The sequence below is a fragment of the Oenanthe melanoleuca genome, chromosome 5 (genome assembly GCF_029582105.1).
Source record: "Oenanthe melanoleuca isolate GR-GAL-2019-014 chromosome 5, OMel1.0, whole genome shotgun sequence".
NCBI lineage: Eukaryota > Metazoa > Chordata > Aves > Passeriformes > Muscicapidae > Oenanthe > Oenanthe melanoleuca.
In genome coordinates this window covers 9,604,350-9,623,567 of record NC_079339.1, presented here as the reverse complement: position 1 = coordinate 9,623,567, position 19,218 = coordinate 9,604,350, and the positions used below count along the sequence as shown (strand labels likewise).

The 19,218-nt window shown below is 46.1% G+C and overlaps 1 protein-coding gene across 7 annotated transcripts in view; it reads left to right on the top strand.

Moving 5' to 3' along the window:
• Nucleotides 1–18,866, top strand: part of DEAF1 (DEAF1 transcription factor) — a 30,274-nt gene extending 11,408 nt beyond the window's left edge. For 2 of the 7 annotated variants that reach the window (XM_056494004.1, XM_056493998.1), the window contains exons 2-14: nucleotides 481–578; nucleotides 918–1,047; nucleotides 1,904–2,050; nucleotides 2,849–2,988; nucleotides 3,598–3,663; nucleotides 4,572–4,698; nucleotides 6,571–6,699; nucleotides 7,413–7,559; nucleotides 7,657–7,773; nucleotides 9,339–9,589; nucleotides 15,359–15,424; nucleotides 17,106–17,195; nucleotides 18,190–18,866. In XM_056494004.1, the coding sequence (XP_056349979.1) occupies nucleotides 2,911–2,988; nucleotides 3,598–3,663; nucleotides 4,572–4,698; nucleotides 6,571–6,699; nucleotides 7,413–7,559; nucleotides 7,657–7,773; nucleotides 9,339–9,589; nucleotides 15,359–15,424; nucleotides 17,106–17,195; nucleotides 18,190–18,294 (1,176 nt within the window). In that variant the 5' untranslated portion in view covers nucleotides 481–578; nucleotides 918–1,047; nucleotides 1,904–2,050; nucleotides 2,849–2,910 and the 3' untranslated portion in view covers nucleotides 18,295–18,866. The remainder of the gene's footprint in view (nucleotides 1–480; nucleotides 579–917; nucleotides 1,048–1,903; nucleotides 2,051–2,848; nucleotides 2,989–3,597; nucleotides 3,664–4,571; nucleotides 4,699–6,570; nucleotides 6,700–7,412; nucleotides 7,560–7,656; nucleotides 7,774–9,338; nucleotides 9,590–15,358; nucleotides 15,425–17,105; nucleotides 17,196–18,189) is intronic. The other 5 variants (XM_056494005.1, XM_056494001.1, XM_056493999.1 and 2 more) reach the window with 4 other exon arrangements.
• The last annotated feature ends 352 nt before the right edge of the window (nucleotides 18,867–19,218 follow it).

Here is a 19,218-nt window from a genome sequence, read left to right as displayed (position 1 = left end):
AGCGCCCATCGCTCGCCCGGCTGTCTCCGCCCGAGCGCCAGTTCTTCTTTCACCCTCACCCACGTGGAAGCCCAGAGGTTTGAGCCACAGAAACACTGGGCTGTACATTTGGACAGTTCTTAACTGAATGAAGTGTACAGGCCGTGGCACCATGGGAATTAATACATGACAGAGGCAGACTGTTGTTCAGTTTATCCTGATGTTTGCCAGTCACCCCTATGTAAATAAAAGCATCACAGCTGGGAGTATCCCTAGTACAGGTGCAACATTTACTTTTCCCTTAGTTCATCACACCTGATAGTGACTGCTCTGGCTTAAATGAGGTTATAAGCCTGCTGAACCTAAAGATCAATAGAAATAAGAGTGATTTTGTTCATAACAACTTGCAGGTGCCAAATAAAAATAAAATTAATTTCTAATCTGTTCATCAGGCTCTCTGCATGTAGCAGAACATTAAATTAACACTGTTTTACATTCCAGAAGTCACCACAGTCACAGTAGCCAACGTGGGTGCCTCTGCAGACAATGTTTTCACCACATCTGTGGCCAATGCAGCTTCAATTTCAGGACATGTGTTGGTAAGTCTGTCCTTTCATTTGAGGGCATTTGAAGAAGTTTCTCAGTGTAAATGAAGAGCTGTAGTAAGATCAAAGACTTGTTTACATTGCAATATCCAGGAATTAAGCCACAAACTCATTAGCTGGGGGATACATAGGGGTTTTATTCCTAACTTTTTTACTTTTACACCCCCACATAATCATCCTGGAACATGAAATCTTTGAATTTGCTTGTCTGAAAACTCAAAAATTAACCTAATAACTGCCATACTGATTGGAGTTTTGGGGTACCTGTGATTTACTGAAATCTATTTGTGTTGAAGTATTTTAATCAGTTCAAACTCTCTATTTCTTCTGTAGTCTGGGAGAACAGCCCTCCAAATTGGGGACAGCTTGAACCCTGAAAAAGCCACTCTGATAGTGGTGCACACAGATGGCAGCATCGTTGAAACCACCGGGATCAAGGGGCCTTCAGCACCCCTCACACCAGGTATTAGACAGTCAGCTTGTGGTGGGTCACTCTCCCAGAGGGAGGCTGCTTCTCCACTCTACTTGTCATTCTGCAATCCAAAATTATGAGCATAATTTTATAAAGATTTTTTGCCCTCTCTTAAAACCATAAAGTTGTTCAGGTTGGAAAAGGCCTTTAAGATACCATGTCCTCACACAGTGAAAGAATGGGGTTTTTTTTGTTTGTTTTTGTTTTGTTGGGTTTTGTTGTTGTTTTCCTGTCAGAAGTGTGTTTAATTTCCTCATTCTTTGCCCTAACCCTGGTAAAGAAACTGCTTGAAAAAAATCTTGCCTTGTTACTGGGCTTTCTACATCCATCCCACCCCCGAGGGCACACGGATCATTTTAACATGGTTAATAAAAATCCAAGTCTCCCAGTTCTTTCCAAGGGTCCTGGAACATATTTTCATGTCCCGTCAGGCCATTGGCTGATCCTTTAGTGTCTCTGTCGCTGGTTTTGTTCAGGGCTGCCTAGCAGTTTCCTGGGTGCCCACGAGATGGCACAGCAAACCTTCAAGTGCTCTAAAACTCCGCACGGGATGGGCTCTGGGAAGGGGACTCTCCAGCCAGCTCCTTACACTACGGCTTACAGGTGGTGTAAGAATCAGGTGACAATCTCAGCGTTTATTCCCTGTTAGAGCCGGTTTCCTCAGGTTCTCTTTGCTTAATTATCAGCCCTTCTCAGTTCGTTCAGGCTGAGTTTTTTGTGCTGCTCCATTGTGGGGGAAGTTCCAGCTGCTCCAGTCAACCCCTTGGCATATCACCCAGCTGAGCATGGGATGGAACACCACACTGCCTTTTGGTTGCTGACACCTTTCTTCTCTCTTTTCTCCAAGGACCACAGTCTCCTCCTACCCCTTTGGCAGCTGTCCAGGGGAAAAGTGGAACCAAGTACAACTGGGACCCGTCTGTGTACGAGAACGAGCTCCCGGTGCGGTGCCGGAATATCAGTGGCATTCTGTACAAGAACAGGCTGGGCTCAGGTAACTGCCACCGGGGCTGAGGGCTGGCACAGCTCCTTCTGTACTCTTCTTTTAATCTGGCTGTTCTCAAGGGCTGATCGTGAGAGAAAATAAACCAAGAGAGTTTCCAAGCCATCCCAGTGCCTTTTGATTTTTATTGTTCCTTTTTGTTTTGCTTTTTCTTCAGAGGCTTTTTAACTTTTTCTTAAACCTATGAATATCCAAGCTGCTGTGCCATGAGTCTCCTCAGTAACAGGCCAACTTCTCTAATGACATTTTGCCTCATGAGTAGACTTGTGTTTTTGCAAAGCTCTGAAGAATCCCTGCTGGAATGCAAATAGAGAGTTTGTCTCTTCATGGGGCTCCTGAGCTGCTCCTCTTGTCTTTTATCCCTGTAGGGAAGCTGGGGAAGCAGCAGCAGAAATTGCCAGCCAGCTTGGCTGCCCAGTGCAGTGCTTGCTTCATGGACAGAAAGTTTTCTTCAACACAAAAAAGATCAGAAATTTAAGTGCAAACCGAGGAAAGACTTAAATTTGTGGTGTTTATCCAATAAATACTTTTCTTTCTTGTGGAGGAATAATTTTAATAGTCTTTTGAGACCCAGAGTTGGAGCTCTGACCACTCCCAGTCATTGTCCCAGCCATGATAATAAATGGGTGTAGTTCCCCTAGAGAAACAGGAAGCAGCCAGTTGACATATTAGTGGTTCTTACTGATTAACTGATTATTTCGTCCAGCAATTTCCATGTTTTCTTCTTTAGAGAAGTGGCAAAATCATCCTGAACGTGGCCTAACAGTGTATTTCTGTGCTTTACTTCAGGAGGCCGTGGCAGGTGCATTAAGCAAGGGGACAACTGGTACAGCCCCACAGAGTTTGAAGCCATGGCGGGGCGAGCCAGCAGCAAGGACTGGAAGAGGAGCATCCGCTACGCCGGGCGGCCCCTGCAGTGCCTTATCCACGTAAGGTTAAGTTTGCTCCCTCCTTTCTGTGGGAAGGGGCAGCTGGAGCCAGGTGCTGGTGGCACCAGAAGCAGCGCTTGGTTTGGTTGAGAGTCGGTGACATTGGGGAATTCTTTTTGACATATCTCAAATGGCACACTGGGAATCTTGCTTATACTGGAAAAAGTTTCTGCAGGGTGAAGCCCAGCCTTGAGCTGTGCCACAGGAATTGAGCTCTTACCCACAATAGTGTAATTCAGTAACCTGATCTTCTTCAATGTCTTTGCCTGCCACGTATTCTTCACTTTCACCATTCATTATTTGGGTCCTTTATTTGAGTCTCCCGGAGAACTTGGCATTGCCACTAGGCTGACAGTCGATTTCTGTTTGGGCAGAAGTCAAGTCTCAAATTCATATATCCTGGTCTTTGGGTGTGGAAAAGGTTTGGTTTTCCGTTTCTCTCTTCTAACCCTTTCACCCCATTGCTCTGGTGTGGGGAACTGGCCTCTCTGTTACTGCACAGAATCCAGGGTACCACTCTGGGAGCCATCCACATTTCTTAGCAGGATCAAGGTGTGCTCTGGGTGGTTTTGGTGACTCTCATGCTGAACTGGTCACTTCTGATTCCAGGATGGGATTTTAAATCCCCATGCTGCCTCGTGTACTTGTGCTGCTTGCTGTGACGACATGACACTGGTGAGTGGGAGGCTTTACATCCATTACTTTAGGAACTAATTATTTTGTTGGACAAATTAACTGGTCAAGCTGCCACAGCCCTTGGCAGGTCATGAGTGTCCTGGGAATTGAGTGCCCTGACAGGAGTGTTCAGGTACAAGTGCTTTGTCCCTACCCCATGGAGAAAGGAGATAAGGAACTGCTGGCATTATTGCAGAACAGCCTCAGTAAAAGTAGGTCATACTTACTGCTTTTTTCTTTTTTTTTTTCTTATTTTCTAATTAATATATCTATGCAAAATGCCTTTTGGGGATGTTAGTGCTATTCATGATTTTTGACTCAAATTTCACAATGTTTTGAATTGGAAAAATATTTTTGTAAATAATCTCGTAATAGATCAATATTTTCATTTTAAAACTGCTTGGGGGTTTTGATCAGTTGATTTGGGGTTTGATTTTTTGCCACTTTGTTTCAAAAATGAGTTTTAAATCCTGAAGCAGGAGAAGACCTTGGCTTGACCTGGTGCTTTGCCTTTCTTTTCTGCTATGAACTGACTGATATGCTTGTTTTCTACTCTGGAACTTCTTCCTCTCTTCTGCTCCCTCTTTTTCTCTTTTCTTCTACCACCTTGGCCAGCAGCTGATTATCTGCCCAATTCTGCTTCTTAAATAATAGTAGAAAGAGGTTGAATTTGTACTTCTTCAGCTAGAGAGAGCTGAGTTTAACTTTTTTTTTTTTTTTCAAAATTCTTTTTATTTGGAAAACTTTTGAGTGCTTTGGTCTATTGTTGCAAACCACACATCATCTATGGGGATCCTTGCTGTTGTTCCTGGAAACATGAGAGTAAACCCAAAGTCTCCAAAGAGGTGCCTCAGATAATGCCTTTTCCTTTTTCATTTTCAATTTCTTTCTGGTGTCTTTCTACCCAGAGTGGCCCTATACGACTCTTTGTGCCATATAAAAGGCGGAAAAAAGAAAATGAAATACCTGCAACTCCAGTGAAGAAGAATTGTTCCAAAAACATCACTCTGCTTCCAGCCACTGCTGCAACTACATGTAGGTTTTTTTCTTCTGGTAAAAATTGCTTCCTTTTTTTTGCAGAGTTGCCCTGTTAAGTTTTTTATGTCCGTTAGTGGCCCCTTGGAACTGTCCAGCTGAGAAAAATATCACTTTTTTGGTCACATTCTTTTCATTGGATGGTTTTATTGGTTCAGTGTCACTTCTGATTTTATAGAAAGTAGCACAATGTTGCCACATCTGGACACACCTTGAATAGGAATAAGTGCAGCTCTAGACCTCCAGGAGACTCATGTTTAAGCATCATGACATCCTTGTGCCGTGAATAGTAGGTTTTATATTTTGTGCTAAGAGTGAATGTCCTATGCCTGGAAGTGTTCAAGGCCAGGCTGGATGGGCTTGAAGCAAACTGGTTTAGTAGAATGTACCCCTGCCCATGGCAGGGCAGTGGAAGGAGATGACCTTAAGGTCCCTTCCAAGCCCTAGAATTTCAGGATTCTGTGGTTATAGTGTATGATTGTATTGCCTCTTGTACCAGCTCTCAGTGGGGGGAGAATTATGGGATCCTGGCCTGGATCCATAATGGGTTTCAGGCAGATTTTTCGCAAATAACAACTGAGAAATTTCCAGTTGGAATTAGGTTTTAGGGGAGGCTGGCCCTTCTCTGCTCTGCCAGAAATCCCCATTCCATCCCCTGACCTTCTTTGTGTCCCTTATAAGCTCGAGTAAGATTTGTGCTATTCCTTGTAATACATAGAAAAAATAGTCTTGAAGCAGCTGGAAAGAAACCCGCAGCCTGAAAGTCGTTAATGAAGGAGGCAGAAGGTGGTGCTTTGATCTGCACATCCCTCTCCAGCATCCAGCTTTGTTAGTTACTGGTTTGATTGACAAATATCTGTGTGAGAACAGGAATTAATTTGCAAGCTGATGCAGCTCACATGTCCCCAGTCACATCCATGTGTCCTCCTGCTCTCAGCACACTGGCATCATCTGCACGGTAACAGTACAAAGTGAGTTGAGGAGGAAGCAACAGAAATCTAAAAAAAGACCAAAAAAAGTAAGATTAGATCATCAGCAACAGTAGGAGGAGAAATACACAAGGATTCTGCAGAGTTGTTTTATGGCTTTGGTTTCTTGAATCCCCAAATAGGTTTAATCTGTATTGGTTTGTTATGTGAGGTTCTGTGAGGTTGCTTGTTCTCTCACGCTGGCACTGGAAGAGAGAACTTCTTGTTTTAGTGGCCACGTACTTCACCAGCCAGGAATTTGTAGCTAGAATATTTTAAAATTTAATTATTGTGTGCCACAGAATCAGCCCATCACCAGTTAATGGTACCAGTTAAACCTTTTTAAAATGGGTTTTAAACATTCTGAAGCCAGTCAGGTATAATTACCTAGAAGAATTTTGTGCATTGTTCCTTGCATTGGCCGAGCACATTCTATCACTTTGTGTAGACAAGCAGCTAAAATTGTCCAACTGTCATGGAATTAGCTGTAATCCACAGGTTGTTATGTTGATTTAAGTAACAACAAACACTCTTGCTAAAATTTTCATGAAGCAGCCAGAAATTGATGGGGTGTGTGGCCTCACTGAGTCTTTATTGGAGGTGTTAAGTTATGGTTCATAAAATAACTGAAAAGGTGGTGGTTTGGGAGGTATTTAGTTGTAAATTAACATTTTGGCCTCGTGCCCCCAAGCCTTGAAAGGACAGCAGAGCCTTCAGAAGCCCATTGGGGCTTTTACTCCCATTTCCAGCTGCAATGACACAGGTGTGATCCAAACTGGGGTATCCCAGGCTGGTAATCTGTGAATCCCCTGAGCTTGGGATGGTGCAGCACAGGGTATCAACAGCTGGACAGGCGTGTCCTCCGCGCTGAGTGTTAATTATGAAAGTGCTTTAATGTTTCCAGTCACCGTGACTCCCTCTGGACAGATCACGACCTCCGGGGCGCTGACCTTCGACCGGGCATCCACCGTGGAGGCCACGGCCATCATCTCAGAGAGCCCAGCTCAGGGGGATGTTTTCACTGGAGCCACTGGTAAGAGCTCAGGTGTCTCCCAGACAGCCGTGGGGATGAGGAAAAAAGGGTTGGAGGCCACTGCTGCAGGAATGAACATTTTGAATGCTGCGCAAAGGATTTATTTCTCAAGGGAGGCACTGTGTAAGGCACTGTTCTTCCTGTAAAATCATTTCAGCAGTTTGAAATCTTAGCAGTTGCACCAAAGGAGAAGCTGTGCCCAGGTGTGGCAGCTGCTAATGTTCATCTCTGCTGAATTCCTAGGATTTATGTTCACCTCTGTATTTTTTTTAATTTTTTTTACTTCTCATTTAACCTAAAATACTACCAAAAAACTCAAACTAGGTGAGGGTTGAAACAGTGAAAAAATCCAGGATAAATCAAACAAAGTATAAATGCATGACATACATTTCAGTTCTCTCAGTTTGTGTCATGCTTTGGGTTGTGAGCTCTCCTGGAGGAATGATCCTGCTCTGAGAACCAGAGTTTGGAGCCCTGTGATGATCGTGGATATTTTGGTGTGTGGGATGGAACCAAGGAACCTGTGGCTCTAAAGGTGAAAGCAGAGCATGGTGGACCCAGGATCAGGATTCCTTGCTTGCTGACTGTGTGAGATCCTGCTGCTGTTTCACATTTCCAACCCTTGGGAACTACCAGAGAGTGTATGAACTTGTAAAAAAATAGGGGTGAATGCAGCATAAGAAATGCATGCCAGGTGTGTTAGTGATTCCCAGGCCCTTGTTCTCCTGCAGTTCAGGACACCAACGTCCAACAGCCTTGCCGAGTGTCTCATCCAGAGCCTCACTATCCCAGTTACCAGGACAACTGCCAGATCTCACCTTTCCCTGAGGCTGCACTGCCAACATCTCATCCCAAAATCGGTACGTTTGCTCTCACTGCTTCAATTTCCTCCCATCTCTTTCAGCAAAGGTAAAGATTAGAGCAGAAAATTAAACTTTGCTCTATTTTGCTTGTGAGTTTTACAGATACTAAGATTTGGACAAGCAGGTTTCTCCTCTGTGGGAAGTTTTTCACTCTTTATTGTGAACTTTGATTTGTTGATTCTGCCAGAGGCGGCTGCTGTGATTTTGCATTGTGAGTCATCTTGCATTCCCTGCCTTTTCTAAAGTTCTTGTTTCTAGACTTCTGTTCTCTTTGGGCTAAACATTTATTTAGTGTTTGATCTGAGGAGAGCAGCCCCCGTTAAAATCATGTCATAGAAGCTTTTCTAGACATCTTCACATGGCTTTATCACTCCAGTGGTGCATGCTGGGGGTACTTTTGGGCAGGTTTGGTGTCAGTTTTCAATCCCCTCTGTATGACCTTTATTTATTTATTTGGAGCAGCACAGGATGTTCCTGATCTCTAGAGTAAGATCTTCTTGTGTTTAAGACTTAATCAGATCTTGATGCTACCAATTAAACATTGATTGTTTTTTCACTGTTGAATACTTTCTCTTGCCTGATGTACTTGTGCCAAAATGAGGAATTGGAAGTCATTCCTGTTTGACACGTTATCAAATGTCATGCAGGGATAAATATTGTGGTGGAAGTGGAGAGTGGGAAAGGCTCTTGTGCAAACAGACACTGATAAAAACGACCAGTTTATCTTGTACTCATATCTAAGTGCAAATAGTTCCACGCCACTTGTGTGCAAAGTCATTAAAATTATTGTTTTAATTAAGGGTATTTTGAGGTAAGAACCCTGCACAACCCTGAAGCTGGTGGTACCTTCCTTTTGCTAGTAAAGAATTCAGTGAGGAATGTCGAGGTCAGTGTAGGTAGATGTGAATGTCTTGGACTGAATTTTATGGCAGATGGTGATTATTTACTGCTAGAGTTACATTTTGGAAAAATAAAGCCAGATAACATTTCTTCCCAGAATGTTACCTAAGCTGAGCTGACACTGTGTATGGTGGAGTTTCTGGGTCTGGATTTAATTTCATCATATCCTGATCTCCCAGCTTACATGCAAACCTAATGTGAAAAATAGCTGGTTCATTTACACAGTAACTGATGGGTTATTATAGGGCTTCCCAACCAATGGTTTTGGGAAGCCCGTGTTTGGAATACACTCACTTGGAAGTAATGGTGACTGTCTGGGGTTAAGTCTAGTGTCTGGCCAGGGTTATGTAAAGGTCAGAATTCAGGAAGCACAGAGAGTGTGATGTGGATCAGTACCTGCATTTTGGGGTTTGAACCTGAGAATTGACATCTGGGTAGGAACATCAGGATGTTTCTGTAAGGTATTGGGTCAGTGAGTGACTTACTCTGACCTTACCTAGCCATGGCTGAGGGAAACGTTGTTGGCAGTGGTGGAGGAGCTCCTGGGAATGCTGCTTTCACTGCATCATGGTGCTTCACAGCAGTGGAGGGAGGTATTAAACTCTTCCCAGAGCCGTCCAGGTCAAGAGGAGGCATTCTTCTGTGGTGTTGAGAGTTCCCATGGGCTTGTTCTGCACAGACCTGCACTTGATGTTGCAGAAGGAATGATCTGTTTAACAAAAACTTTTCTGGATTGGAAATTTCGCAAACCATATTTTAAAAAATAAACCAAACAGCACAGAAAAAACCCCAAACCCAACACTTCCCGCTCCATACACTTTATGGAAATGAAACACCCTAAGTGTCTGTATATTCTCTTTTGTTCCTTATGTCCAGTGTTGACCTCTCTGCCTGCCCTGGCAGTGCCCCCCACGACGCCCACCAAAGCCATGTCACCGTCGGTGGTGAACAGGCTGGAGGTGACGGAGCAGCGGAGCTGGCTCTACCTGGAGGAGATGGTCAATTCCCTGCTCAGCACAGCACAGCAGCTGAAGACTCTGATTGAGCAGGCCAAGCAGGCCAGCTCCTCCTTCCGCGAGGCTGCTGTCACACAGGCCAAGATCCAGGCTGATGTGGAGAGGAAAGAGGTAACTGTGCCACAGGGGCTGAGGGGGCTCAGCCAGGGGCACCACTGAGGCTGAGTGCTGAGCAGAGTAGTTCCTGCAGCAAGTGATACTGGAAATTGAGCAGAGTAGTTCCTGCAGCAAGTGATACTGGAAATTGTTTCTCCAAGCCTCGAAAGCAATGTTAGCAAGAGAAATCTTCCCAAGTTATTTGTATCATGGGGAAAGGAATAAAGCACTTTGGGATCCCCAGAGGTGTGGGCAGCAGGCTGCTTGTACAGACTGTTTGGTGTCACGATCCTGAGCTCTCCCATCAGCTGTCCATAAATTTATGGGATGTGGGCACTGAGTCCTGGTCTGAGAAAGCTGGTGAGTGTTCAGCCGTGCAGTGGCTGCTGTCAGGTGAGCTGGGCTGTTAGAGCCTTTCAATGGGATATGTGGAACAGCATAAACTCCCCAGAGTTTAGGGGGAAGTGTTGTGTCCCAATGTAAAAGAGGCAGTCGGGGAGGATTCTTTTTGATAGATTTCTTAGATGAAAATAAAGCACAAATGCGACAGTATTATATCTGAATATAAAGAAGGGCAAGTGTCCTACTGAAGGGGCCTAAGAGAGCAGAGAGGAGAAAAGAGAGACGGAGAAAGAAACAGAAGACAGGGACAGCGTTACCACGAGAACACCGGCGCTCTGTCAGCCCCAGCTCAGCAGGCAGAGAGTGCGAGTTGGAGCTGCGGGAGCCTCTCACTTTTGTGAGTGGTCGGGCGCAGTCTTCAAACGGCGGCGGCAGCGCTCCTCAGCTCTTGTGAGCAGCTGGCGGCGGCTGCGGGCTGGTGGTGGGTGCAGGCACAGCTGCGGGCTTGTCTGGGTGAAGGGGCAAGGACAGGCTGGTGCTAAGGCAGGTTGGTGACAAACACTGTGGTGGTGGCGGCGGTCGCGGCTGGGGGCAGGCGGCTGCTGCTGCCCCTGGGAAACGCGGTGGAGGCAGCTCGCCCCAGCAGGGAGACAGCAGAGCACGTGGGCGTCGAGGCAATGAGCTGGTTCGCAAAAACAGTGAAGGAGGGCAAAGCAGGTAGGGGCAGAGAAGCAGGACCGCAGGGAGGAAAAGGTGAGGGCTGGAGGGGAAGAAGGGCCAAGTGACCCTCTGAGCGAGCCTCTGATCCCTCCAAGATACCCAAAGCAAAGTGGCTCGCCATTTTGTCGCAGTTAGCTGCTCTTATGTGCTAAGGCTCCTTCCACAGCCCGACTTCCCGGGCATTCTTCCTGGGCATCCGGGCATTTGCTCCTCTGGCAAGTGGGGCTGGTCACTCACTGCCTGGTCATGGAGGCTTTTTCTACTCCTATTGACTGCCAGGCGAAGCCTTCCCAGGAAAAGGGTTGCCAGTACTTGTACAGCCCTTACACGAATCCTTCACTTCATGTGTAACATACGTTGAGGCATAAATAAAAATGAGATTGATCCCTCTTAGGAAGATAAGCAGTACATTTTAGAGGTGTCTTGCTGAGAACTATGCAAGCAAGGCTGACTAACATGAGTCCTGTAGGACTCACAAGCAGCCTGGCCTCACAGGATCCTTGACTGGTTCCCATCTTCTCTCTTGGGGACAGGGATTATCCATAAGGACTGCCCTCTTCCTGCTGTTCTCTGTAACTGATGCACAGTAGGGATCTCGGGTCCTTCTGACCACCAGCTCATGCATGCACCCAAGTATGGCTCCATACTGGATGTGCTCTCCCTCTCCCACAGATCCACAGCTGCTGGTGTGGACTGGCAGAGAGAGGTGGGGGCAGTGTTGGAACTGGTGTCACTGTTGGTAGCTGCTGAGCTCCCTTCCCAATCACCACATTCCTGCTGGTGCCATCGGTGTGCTAATGTCAGCTTTCCACTGAATCCATAGGCACGAGTGTGCAGTGACAGGCCTGGAAGAGAGGTGTGGGAAGACTTTGCTGGAAGCTGAGGACCCCTAGGACAGTCTCTGCAGCCTCTTTGATACTCTTTGCTACTCTTTGCCACATTGGCTCTGCTAAAGTCTGGTACGCTGCATCCTTTATGTGCAGGTGTGTGATACGTTGGGAGTCTAATCCTTCCCTGCTTCCCTCCTGCAGAACAGGTGTCACTGCTGCTGTCCAGGTTTGGGCTTGCTACTGCTGGAAAGCTGCACAGAGTGTGGGACACTGAAATATTGGAAGCTTTGGCACAATTCAGAGATAAACATCTGCTTTTGTTGAACTTCACTCTGCTCTTTTTCCAGTCTTATCTTCCTTTCTGTTCATCCTCACAGTGGTTTCTGGAATGGTTGTTCAGTCCCTTCTCCACACCCTCTGATCCACAACCAGCTCTCTTTGATGTTCTAGTTGCTTCTTTTCCTGGAAAAAAAATATCCCTCCTGTCTATGGATTAAAGCTGACTTGACATGGGAAGAATGAGCACGTGAGAAAACTAGTTTCCTAGGAACTGCTGCATCCCCAGTTAGACCAGTTGTGTCTCACCATTCTCAGTGCGTAGTGGGGACTCCACACTTGTGCACTGTGGTGAACCACATGCTCATGATGGTATTTTTTATCATCCAGACAATTCTAAGCTGTGCTGGCGGCTGGAATCATCCAGGCAGTACCACTCTGTAGCTATCTCTGAATTAATTCCTGCTTGTGAATTCCGTATTTGGACAAAACTCTGTGTTCCTTGGTACAGGGAAGCAATTACACTGAAGGTCAAAGAATTGGCTGTCTGCTTTTGTGTTGGTCAAAGGGCCTTTCCCAATTTCCTAATGGTTTGTAACATGAGCCTCTTTCCCACTCTGAGTACATGTGTGGTCCCATGGCTTTTTGGGCAGTTAAGGTATATGAGAGGCAGACAGAGGGGTCTTCCTGCCCTTCAGGTAGGGGATTTTTCTGGACCAGTTTCATACAAAGGAAATTGGTGCTTAATCACCACTTTCTTTGTTCCACTGACAGAACTTCCAAGGATGAGCAAACAAGGGGAGCCTTTCCTGGTGGTGTCCTTGTGTTGGAGCTGCAGGGTGAGGCTGGGCCACAGATGAGATGGTAACAGAGCTGCAGATTCAGCTCTCCCTGGAAGAGTGACTTAGTACAGAGCACTGTTGTAGAGATCTGTTAGAAACAGGCCTGTTCCCGACTGGATACACAAACTTAGGTGCCTTGTTGTATGTTGCACATCACTCAGTACAGTGTGTTTTGCTGTTATATTTATTATTTAATGAGCTTTGGAGTCATTAAATATCACAAATGAGCTGTCCTGTTCCCATAGACCAGCAGTTAGGTTGCCTTAGCTTTAAATAGCAGGAGCTGCACATCCTGCTGATGTGCTGGGCAGCATCAGTGCTTGTGGGACTCACACAGCTCTGAAGTGTGTTTAACTGAGGGGTTTGCACTCTGCCTCCCTACTCGTAGATCTCAGCCCTTCTGAAGGAACTGTTCCAAGTGCTGGAGCTAAAGGCTTCACCAGCACAGAGGTTTTTTAGCACATAATTTAGTATTTTGGCAGTTCTGACATGCAGTCAGTTGCTTTCTTAATTTCTGTAAATTTGTTCAAGGGTCATAGTTTGTTTGGCTTATTTCAACACTGAGCATCTCCTTCAAATTTTCTTTTCATCTTTCCCACAAGTCATTTTGAGGCCCCTGGGTAAGTCCTTGGCCTCACTGTGCCTCAGATGAAAATAACACTTCCTTCACAGAGAGCTCATGTGCAAGTTTGCAGTGGTAGGATCCTCTGAGTAAGGTTACATTTGTATTACTAAGAAGTCCTGGGGAATTATATCTGGAGAGAAAAGCAAACCATGAGCCCTCCAGTAGTTTATATGAACTACCAAAATGCATAACTGTATTGCAAAAAATGGAAATACAGAGACATTTATAAGATTTTCCTGAATTGCAGCATTTTGTGTGGGATTAGTTAAATACAGCTGCTCTGGTAGAATTTCATGTGGCTGTTAAGAAACAGTTCTTGAGTATCAATAGTAATTAGGTTGTAGCTGAGTATCTGATCCCTTGGTTAGTATCTCTATGTTGGCTTTACTGCATTTTTCGGTACAGGAACGACATTTAGGAATTTAGGGTGAGCGGAGTAGTAAAGGCTGGATGTCTCTTGCAATAGATATTTGACATTTGCAGATCAGGCCCAAAATGAACTGACATGCGTTGGTGTGCTTGGGCAATGTAATTTTTTTGAGTGTGCATTAATCCATTGTTTATATCAGATAAACTTTAGGATGGGGAGATTGCACATACTCACCAAATTCTGTGCCAGAATTGCTGGGGGATAATAAAGACATTCGGGAAATGCCTTAAATTCTGTAGAAGTTAAAGGGAAACAGTGTTGAAATCCCACAAATGTTTTAATTGGAATAGCCCTCTGTAAAGTAAGAATGCTTCTGGAGCCCTGCTCGTTTGAAAGCAAGGTGGAAAATTAAATCAGCAAACATCTGGGGCATCTGAAAGCTTTTTAAAGATTAAATCAATTCAGGGCTGGAGAGTATGGCATTAATCTAAAAAGGGTGGGACAGTTAAGAAATATGTCTCTGGTCAGCAAACAGTGGCTTGTGTACTCCAAACTAGCAGTGATTCTCTTGGGAATTGCAGGTTCTGGGTTTTATGGAACTGTTTCTGTGGAAGATCTGAATGTGTCTGGTTTGTTCCTCTCTTATCACACCTTTTCCTTCTCCATGGTTTGTGTATGGCTGGAATTGCCTTGTCAAATAGGGCAAAACCAGATCACATCCCTGGCAGGCAACAGCAAGAGGTTTCCCTGCCTCTGCCTCCATCTGCCTGGAGTTTTTAAACTTAATTTCTGTCATGGTAATATCAAGGTTTTGAAGGTTGTGGTTTCACAGGAGAATAAGTACTGTGCTCTCAGATCATACACTTGTAAATTAAGCCTTTAATCTCCTTATGTGTGTCAACTCCTGGATGAATCTGCTTGGCCTGGAGGAAGGGGTTTGGCTTTTTTTTATTTTTTAACTATTCCAAATACAGTTAAGCCAAGGTTAGCACATAATTAATTTGGGATTGGGTTTGGATATCATTGGTTTGGAACACCTGTCCCCCATTGCTGAGCATGTTGCTGCTGCAACAGGTACAGCAGCACCTGGTTGGGCTTGAGCTGGTGTGAAGTGATTCTGCCAGGCAGCCAAAGCAGGCTGTGAACATCACCTCCAGAGGAGTGATGGAGTCACACCTTGTTCTGCAGCCCTCTCACTCTTCTGTTGCAAGAAGGAATAATGATTATGGTTAGTGCTGCTCCTAAAGTGTGTTAATTTTGTTTGGGCTTTTTTTCCCCCCTAATCATTTTTGTTGGACTGTACCTTCCCTCCAGACTCCTTTGCCTCTTAATGGATTAGGATCACTGGATTTGACCCAAAATTTGGCCCCAGAATGTGCCACTTGGCCCTGTTACCTTGGCGTTTTCCTCGTGTTTCCTGTGCTAATTTCCCAGTTCCTGGGGTGGGGTGGGGGGGTGAGGGGGTTGCAGTTAAACCCCCCATTTTAAGGACAAGTCTATGGCTGGATTGAGTGGGGAGCTGGGCTTGGAGGAAATGCTGTGCTGAACTGGCAGTTTGTCACCTCAGGCCGTTTTCTCACTGGCTCCTTGCCCTGTCTCAGGTGACAGTGTCCCTCTCCTAGAAGGGGGGCGTGAGGGGCCACCCTGTCCTCTTACAGCTGCAGTGTGGGACTGGGCAGACACAGCTCAGCATAGGGACCCTCCATCCTAGCGCCCTTTCCAACCCCTCATGTCATGCTCCAGCTGGGAAATGACATGTCTGGTGTGTTTTCCTTGCAGCAATACCAGAGCCAGTTATTCCAACAAACAGAGGATGTGGATGGGAAGACAGAAATCATCATCAAGGTAGGCTGGGGATGTCTTGTGTTGTGAAGAGCCTTTTGGTCTTTGTCTCATTCCATTTAAAGGCACAGAGGTTTTGTCTTTGCTATGGAATCCTGTGCTCTGTGTCTGGCCTTCTGGCAAGGGATCTGAGCCCTTCCTAGTAGGGCCAGTGCTCCAAGCAGTCTCCCTTTTACCAAGCATTCCAGTTTTCTGTGCTCTTTCACTGTCACCTGGCCAGGTTCATCAGTCTCTGTCACCTCTGAGTGGTGGTGCTGCAGCTCTGGTGGGTGGCTGTCACAGAGCTGTGGCAGGAAGAGAACTTGCTTCCTTTCTGTCCTGTGGGCTGGTTTTCGTAACTCCACAATTTCCTCTGGCTTTTGGAATGGGAGTTAGTTCTGGACCCATGAATGAAGCTCTTAGTATTGTGTTGCTCAGTTCTCTTTGAGATCTCCAGGTACAACCGTGCCCCATGTTTTTTCCACATTTTCCAGTAACTGTACAGATTACAAACAGCCCCAGTCAAGTGTCCCCTCAGGGCAGGCTTTGCAAGTCCCAGCTAAAAGCCATTTTTGGTGTCCCAAATCCCCAGCTGCACATCAGGAGCACAAACACAGTTCAGTGTCACCAGCTGTTCACTCCAAGTACACTGAAAGGTGTGAGAGGGGGTGTTAATCAGAGCAGTGATTTTTAGGGTGATTGTGCTCAAAGAGAGGAGCCTGGAGGAACTGAAGAGCCCACGATACTCTCACAGCCCAGCAACATTTCCTGTCACTGCTGCTGATGTGCTAATGATTTATCAGGAGTTTAATGAGCTGTAAGTGGAATGCTCTGTGAAGTACTATTTTGGTGGCAGTTCAATGATGTTTCCACATAAATATACAGGTTATGTTAATTGATGTCACCAAGATAAGATGAAAGCGATAGACACAAAAACATCCCTTAAAAAGGAGGTGTGATTTTTCACCTGTGTATCCTATCTTGCCTTGCTTCTGGATATAAATCCTTGCTCCTGTTAGAGCCTTCTTAATTTGATTCCTGTTTCCCTCTTGGTACACTTCTTATGTAGTCATGACCAGGAAAGGACCAAGGAACATATCCCATAGGAGCAGATTCCTTTTTCCTCTCTAAAACTAGGAAAATACCTGAAAGGTCCCATCCATATTCTTAGTCTGTTGCCCTTCCTCATACCTTCTCTTTGATGTACCTAGGATTATAAACCAAACAAAACCACCAGTGAAATCTGCCTTTAAACCTTTACATTTGGATAAACTCAGAACTTGTGTGTCAATAGCCTGTGCACAGCCTGACATGTCTGTGTGGGATACACCCGACTCCTGTAATTACCTGACTGATGGATACCTGACCTATCTGGAGGGAAGTTTCCCTGGGGTGGTGGGGATGGATTTCCATGAGCAGTCAGTGTCCACACACAGTTTTGAAGGGCTTCCTGCCCAACAGAAAGAAAAACAGAGGTGCATTTCATTTTCCAAAGTGATCCCTGCTAAAAGAGCAAAGAGAGTGGGTCTCTGAGGGGGTATCCAGAGACCACTGGGCCTGTTTATTGTGGGTTGGTTGCTGAGGTGGGAAGCAGGAGTTTTCCCACTGCTCTGGCATTCCAGCTGGTCACAGCACCTCTGTTGCACCTCAGTGACACCCCTGGTTTGTCTGTGTGTGACATGTCCCTCTCCATCCCTTCCCACAGCAATCCTGCGTCAACTGCGGACGGGAGGCCACCAACGAGTGCACGGGATGCCACAAAGTCAACTACTGCTCCACCTTCTGCCAGCGGAAGGTATCAGCCTGCTTCTGACTTGGGATTCAGTTCCCTGGAGAAGGCTGTGTGACCCTGGGGACAGCCAGGCTGCTTGGGCTGTCACCTCATGGGTGTCAACACAGAGGGAGGAATGGCAGCAGAGCCAGGCAGTCAGAGCAGAACCTTGTGTGGGTCAAGCACTGCAAACCCACCCTGCCAGTGGGATCACCAGCAAGGCTGTAGTGATAGGGCAGGTCTGCAAGTCAGGACAGGGTTAAAAGGATAGAGAAGGTCCTCAGGTTTACACACACCTTCCCAAAGGTGATCCAAAAAATCCTAGTAACACTAGAAATGAAGCATGGACACCTCACTGAAAACTGTGGGGAGCTGGGAGAACTTTTACAGCCCCTTCCTTGTGAGCTGCTTCCTTCCTTCCCTGCTGCTCCTGCCGTGGCACTGAGGACATAGTTTTCCTTTCCATTAATTGTCATGCTGCAGATGATACAGTGGGGCAGACTCTACAATTGTGAACTTGGGAGGTGGGAACAGGTGTGACGTACAATGGAGGAAGCTGCTGTGTGTCATGTTTCAGACTAGTTGGCCCCTGCTTGGAGAGAAGGATGGTTCAGTTTAGCCAGTTACAGCTCTGCTGAGTGACCAGTTCAGGCTGAGTCAGCTGTTCTGAATTCAGTCAGTTCTAGGAGGAATCTGTTCCTGTCCTAGCTGAGCTAGTATCCTGGCACAGCACTGTCCCTCAGGAGCGCTCAATGTTGAGAGCTGCCTTTCAGGAGAGGCTTTAAATCAAGGTTCTGACTCAGCACCTGACTGACACTGATATCCTTGATAGTTGTTTGTGTGGAGATGGCAGCATTCTGCTTAGTCCAGTTCCACCTCTTATATTGATGTAGTGCGTGGCTCCTTTGCCCTCCATCATTGGTCTGGTTTGTGGAGAGAGAGTGCTTCTCACACTGTGAGGGTCCTTCTCCAAGGACCTGTTCTTCTGACAGCCTTTCCCTCTGCTCTCCCCTGGCAGGACTGGAAGGACCACCAGCACATCTGTGGCCAGTCAGCCACGGTGACGGTGCAAGGGGATGAGGTGCACGTCCCGGACAATGTCATGGAGAAGGTCACCGTGTGAGCTCTACCTCCGCAGCCGTTCAGGGATACGCGGGGCCGGCTGGATCGGCGACCGGCAGGAACGGTCTGTCCTGTGCCAACAGCACCCTCCCCACTAGCAGACTCATTTTTCATTGACTTTTTGATACTGTGACAGCATTTGTCTATTCATAACCCCTTCCAAAGCTTTGGATAATACAGAGACTGTGAAAACCTCATCTGGAACCCTCTCCCTTCCATCCCAGCCCCGACTGGCTTTGGGAGGCTTTGCCTTTGCCTGACTGGATCCTCCACCATGTGGATTACAGCAGTCTCCTCATCTCTCTTGAGATGGATCTAAAGCAGGTGCTGCAAGGAGATCTGCCAGTGCTTCCTCCCACTGGGGCCTCCCTACCTCTCATTAGAGAAGAGAAATGAATCTTTGGTTTAATTGCCTTGACAAAGTCGGTACAGGTTCTTAGTCTGGCACTTAAAGGATTTTTGTTTTTCCTGTGTTCCCTCTGTGCTGGGCAAATCTGGAACACGTTGGAACTTCTCCAATTAAATATAGTTGAAAAAGAACATGTTGTTAAATAAAATGCAATGGAAGCACAAGTGTGCCCAGTGGTTCCTCTTAATTCCCAGGGCAGCACTTTGTGGTACAGGTAACTGCACAGGGGAGTGCACCAACAAGTACATATGTATGTGTCTGTACTCCCTGTCTACCTGGGAGGTGTTTTCTCCACAGGGAAGCACAGCTTTATTCCACAGCTTGCTTGGAATGTCACTCATAGCATCCAGCCGATCAGAATCAAGCTCAAGGTGAGCACACATGGATATGGGGCTCAGCCCTGTAGGAGCTGCTAATTAGACATGTGCTGACCATTAGGGAACTACTTACTCTGTTCACAAAAAAAAAAAAAAAAAAAATCAATTATTAATCTATTACTTCGAAAATTAAGTTAAT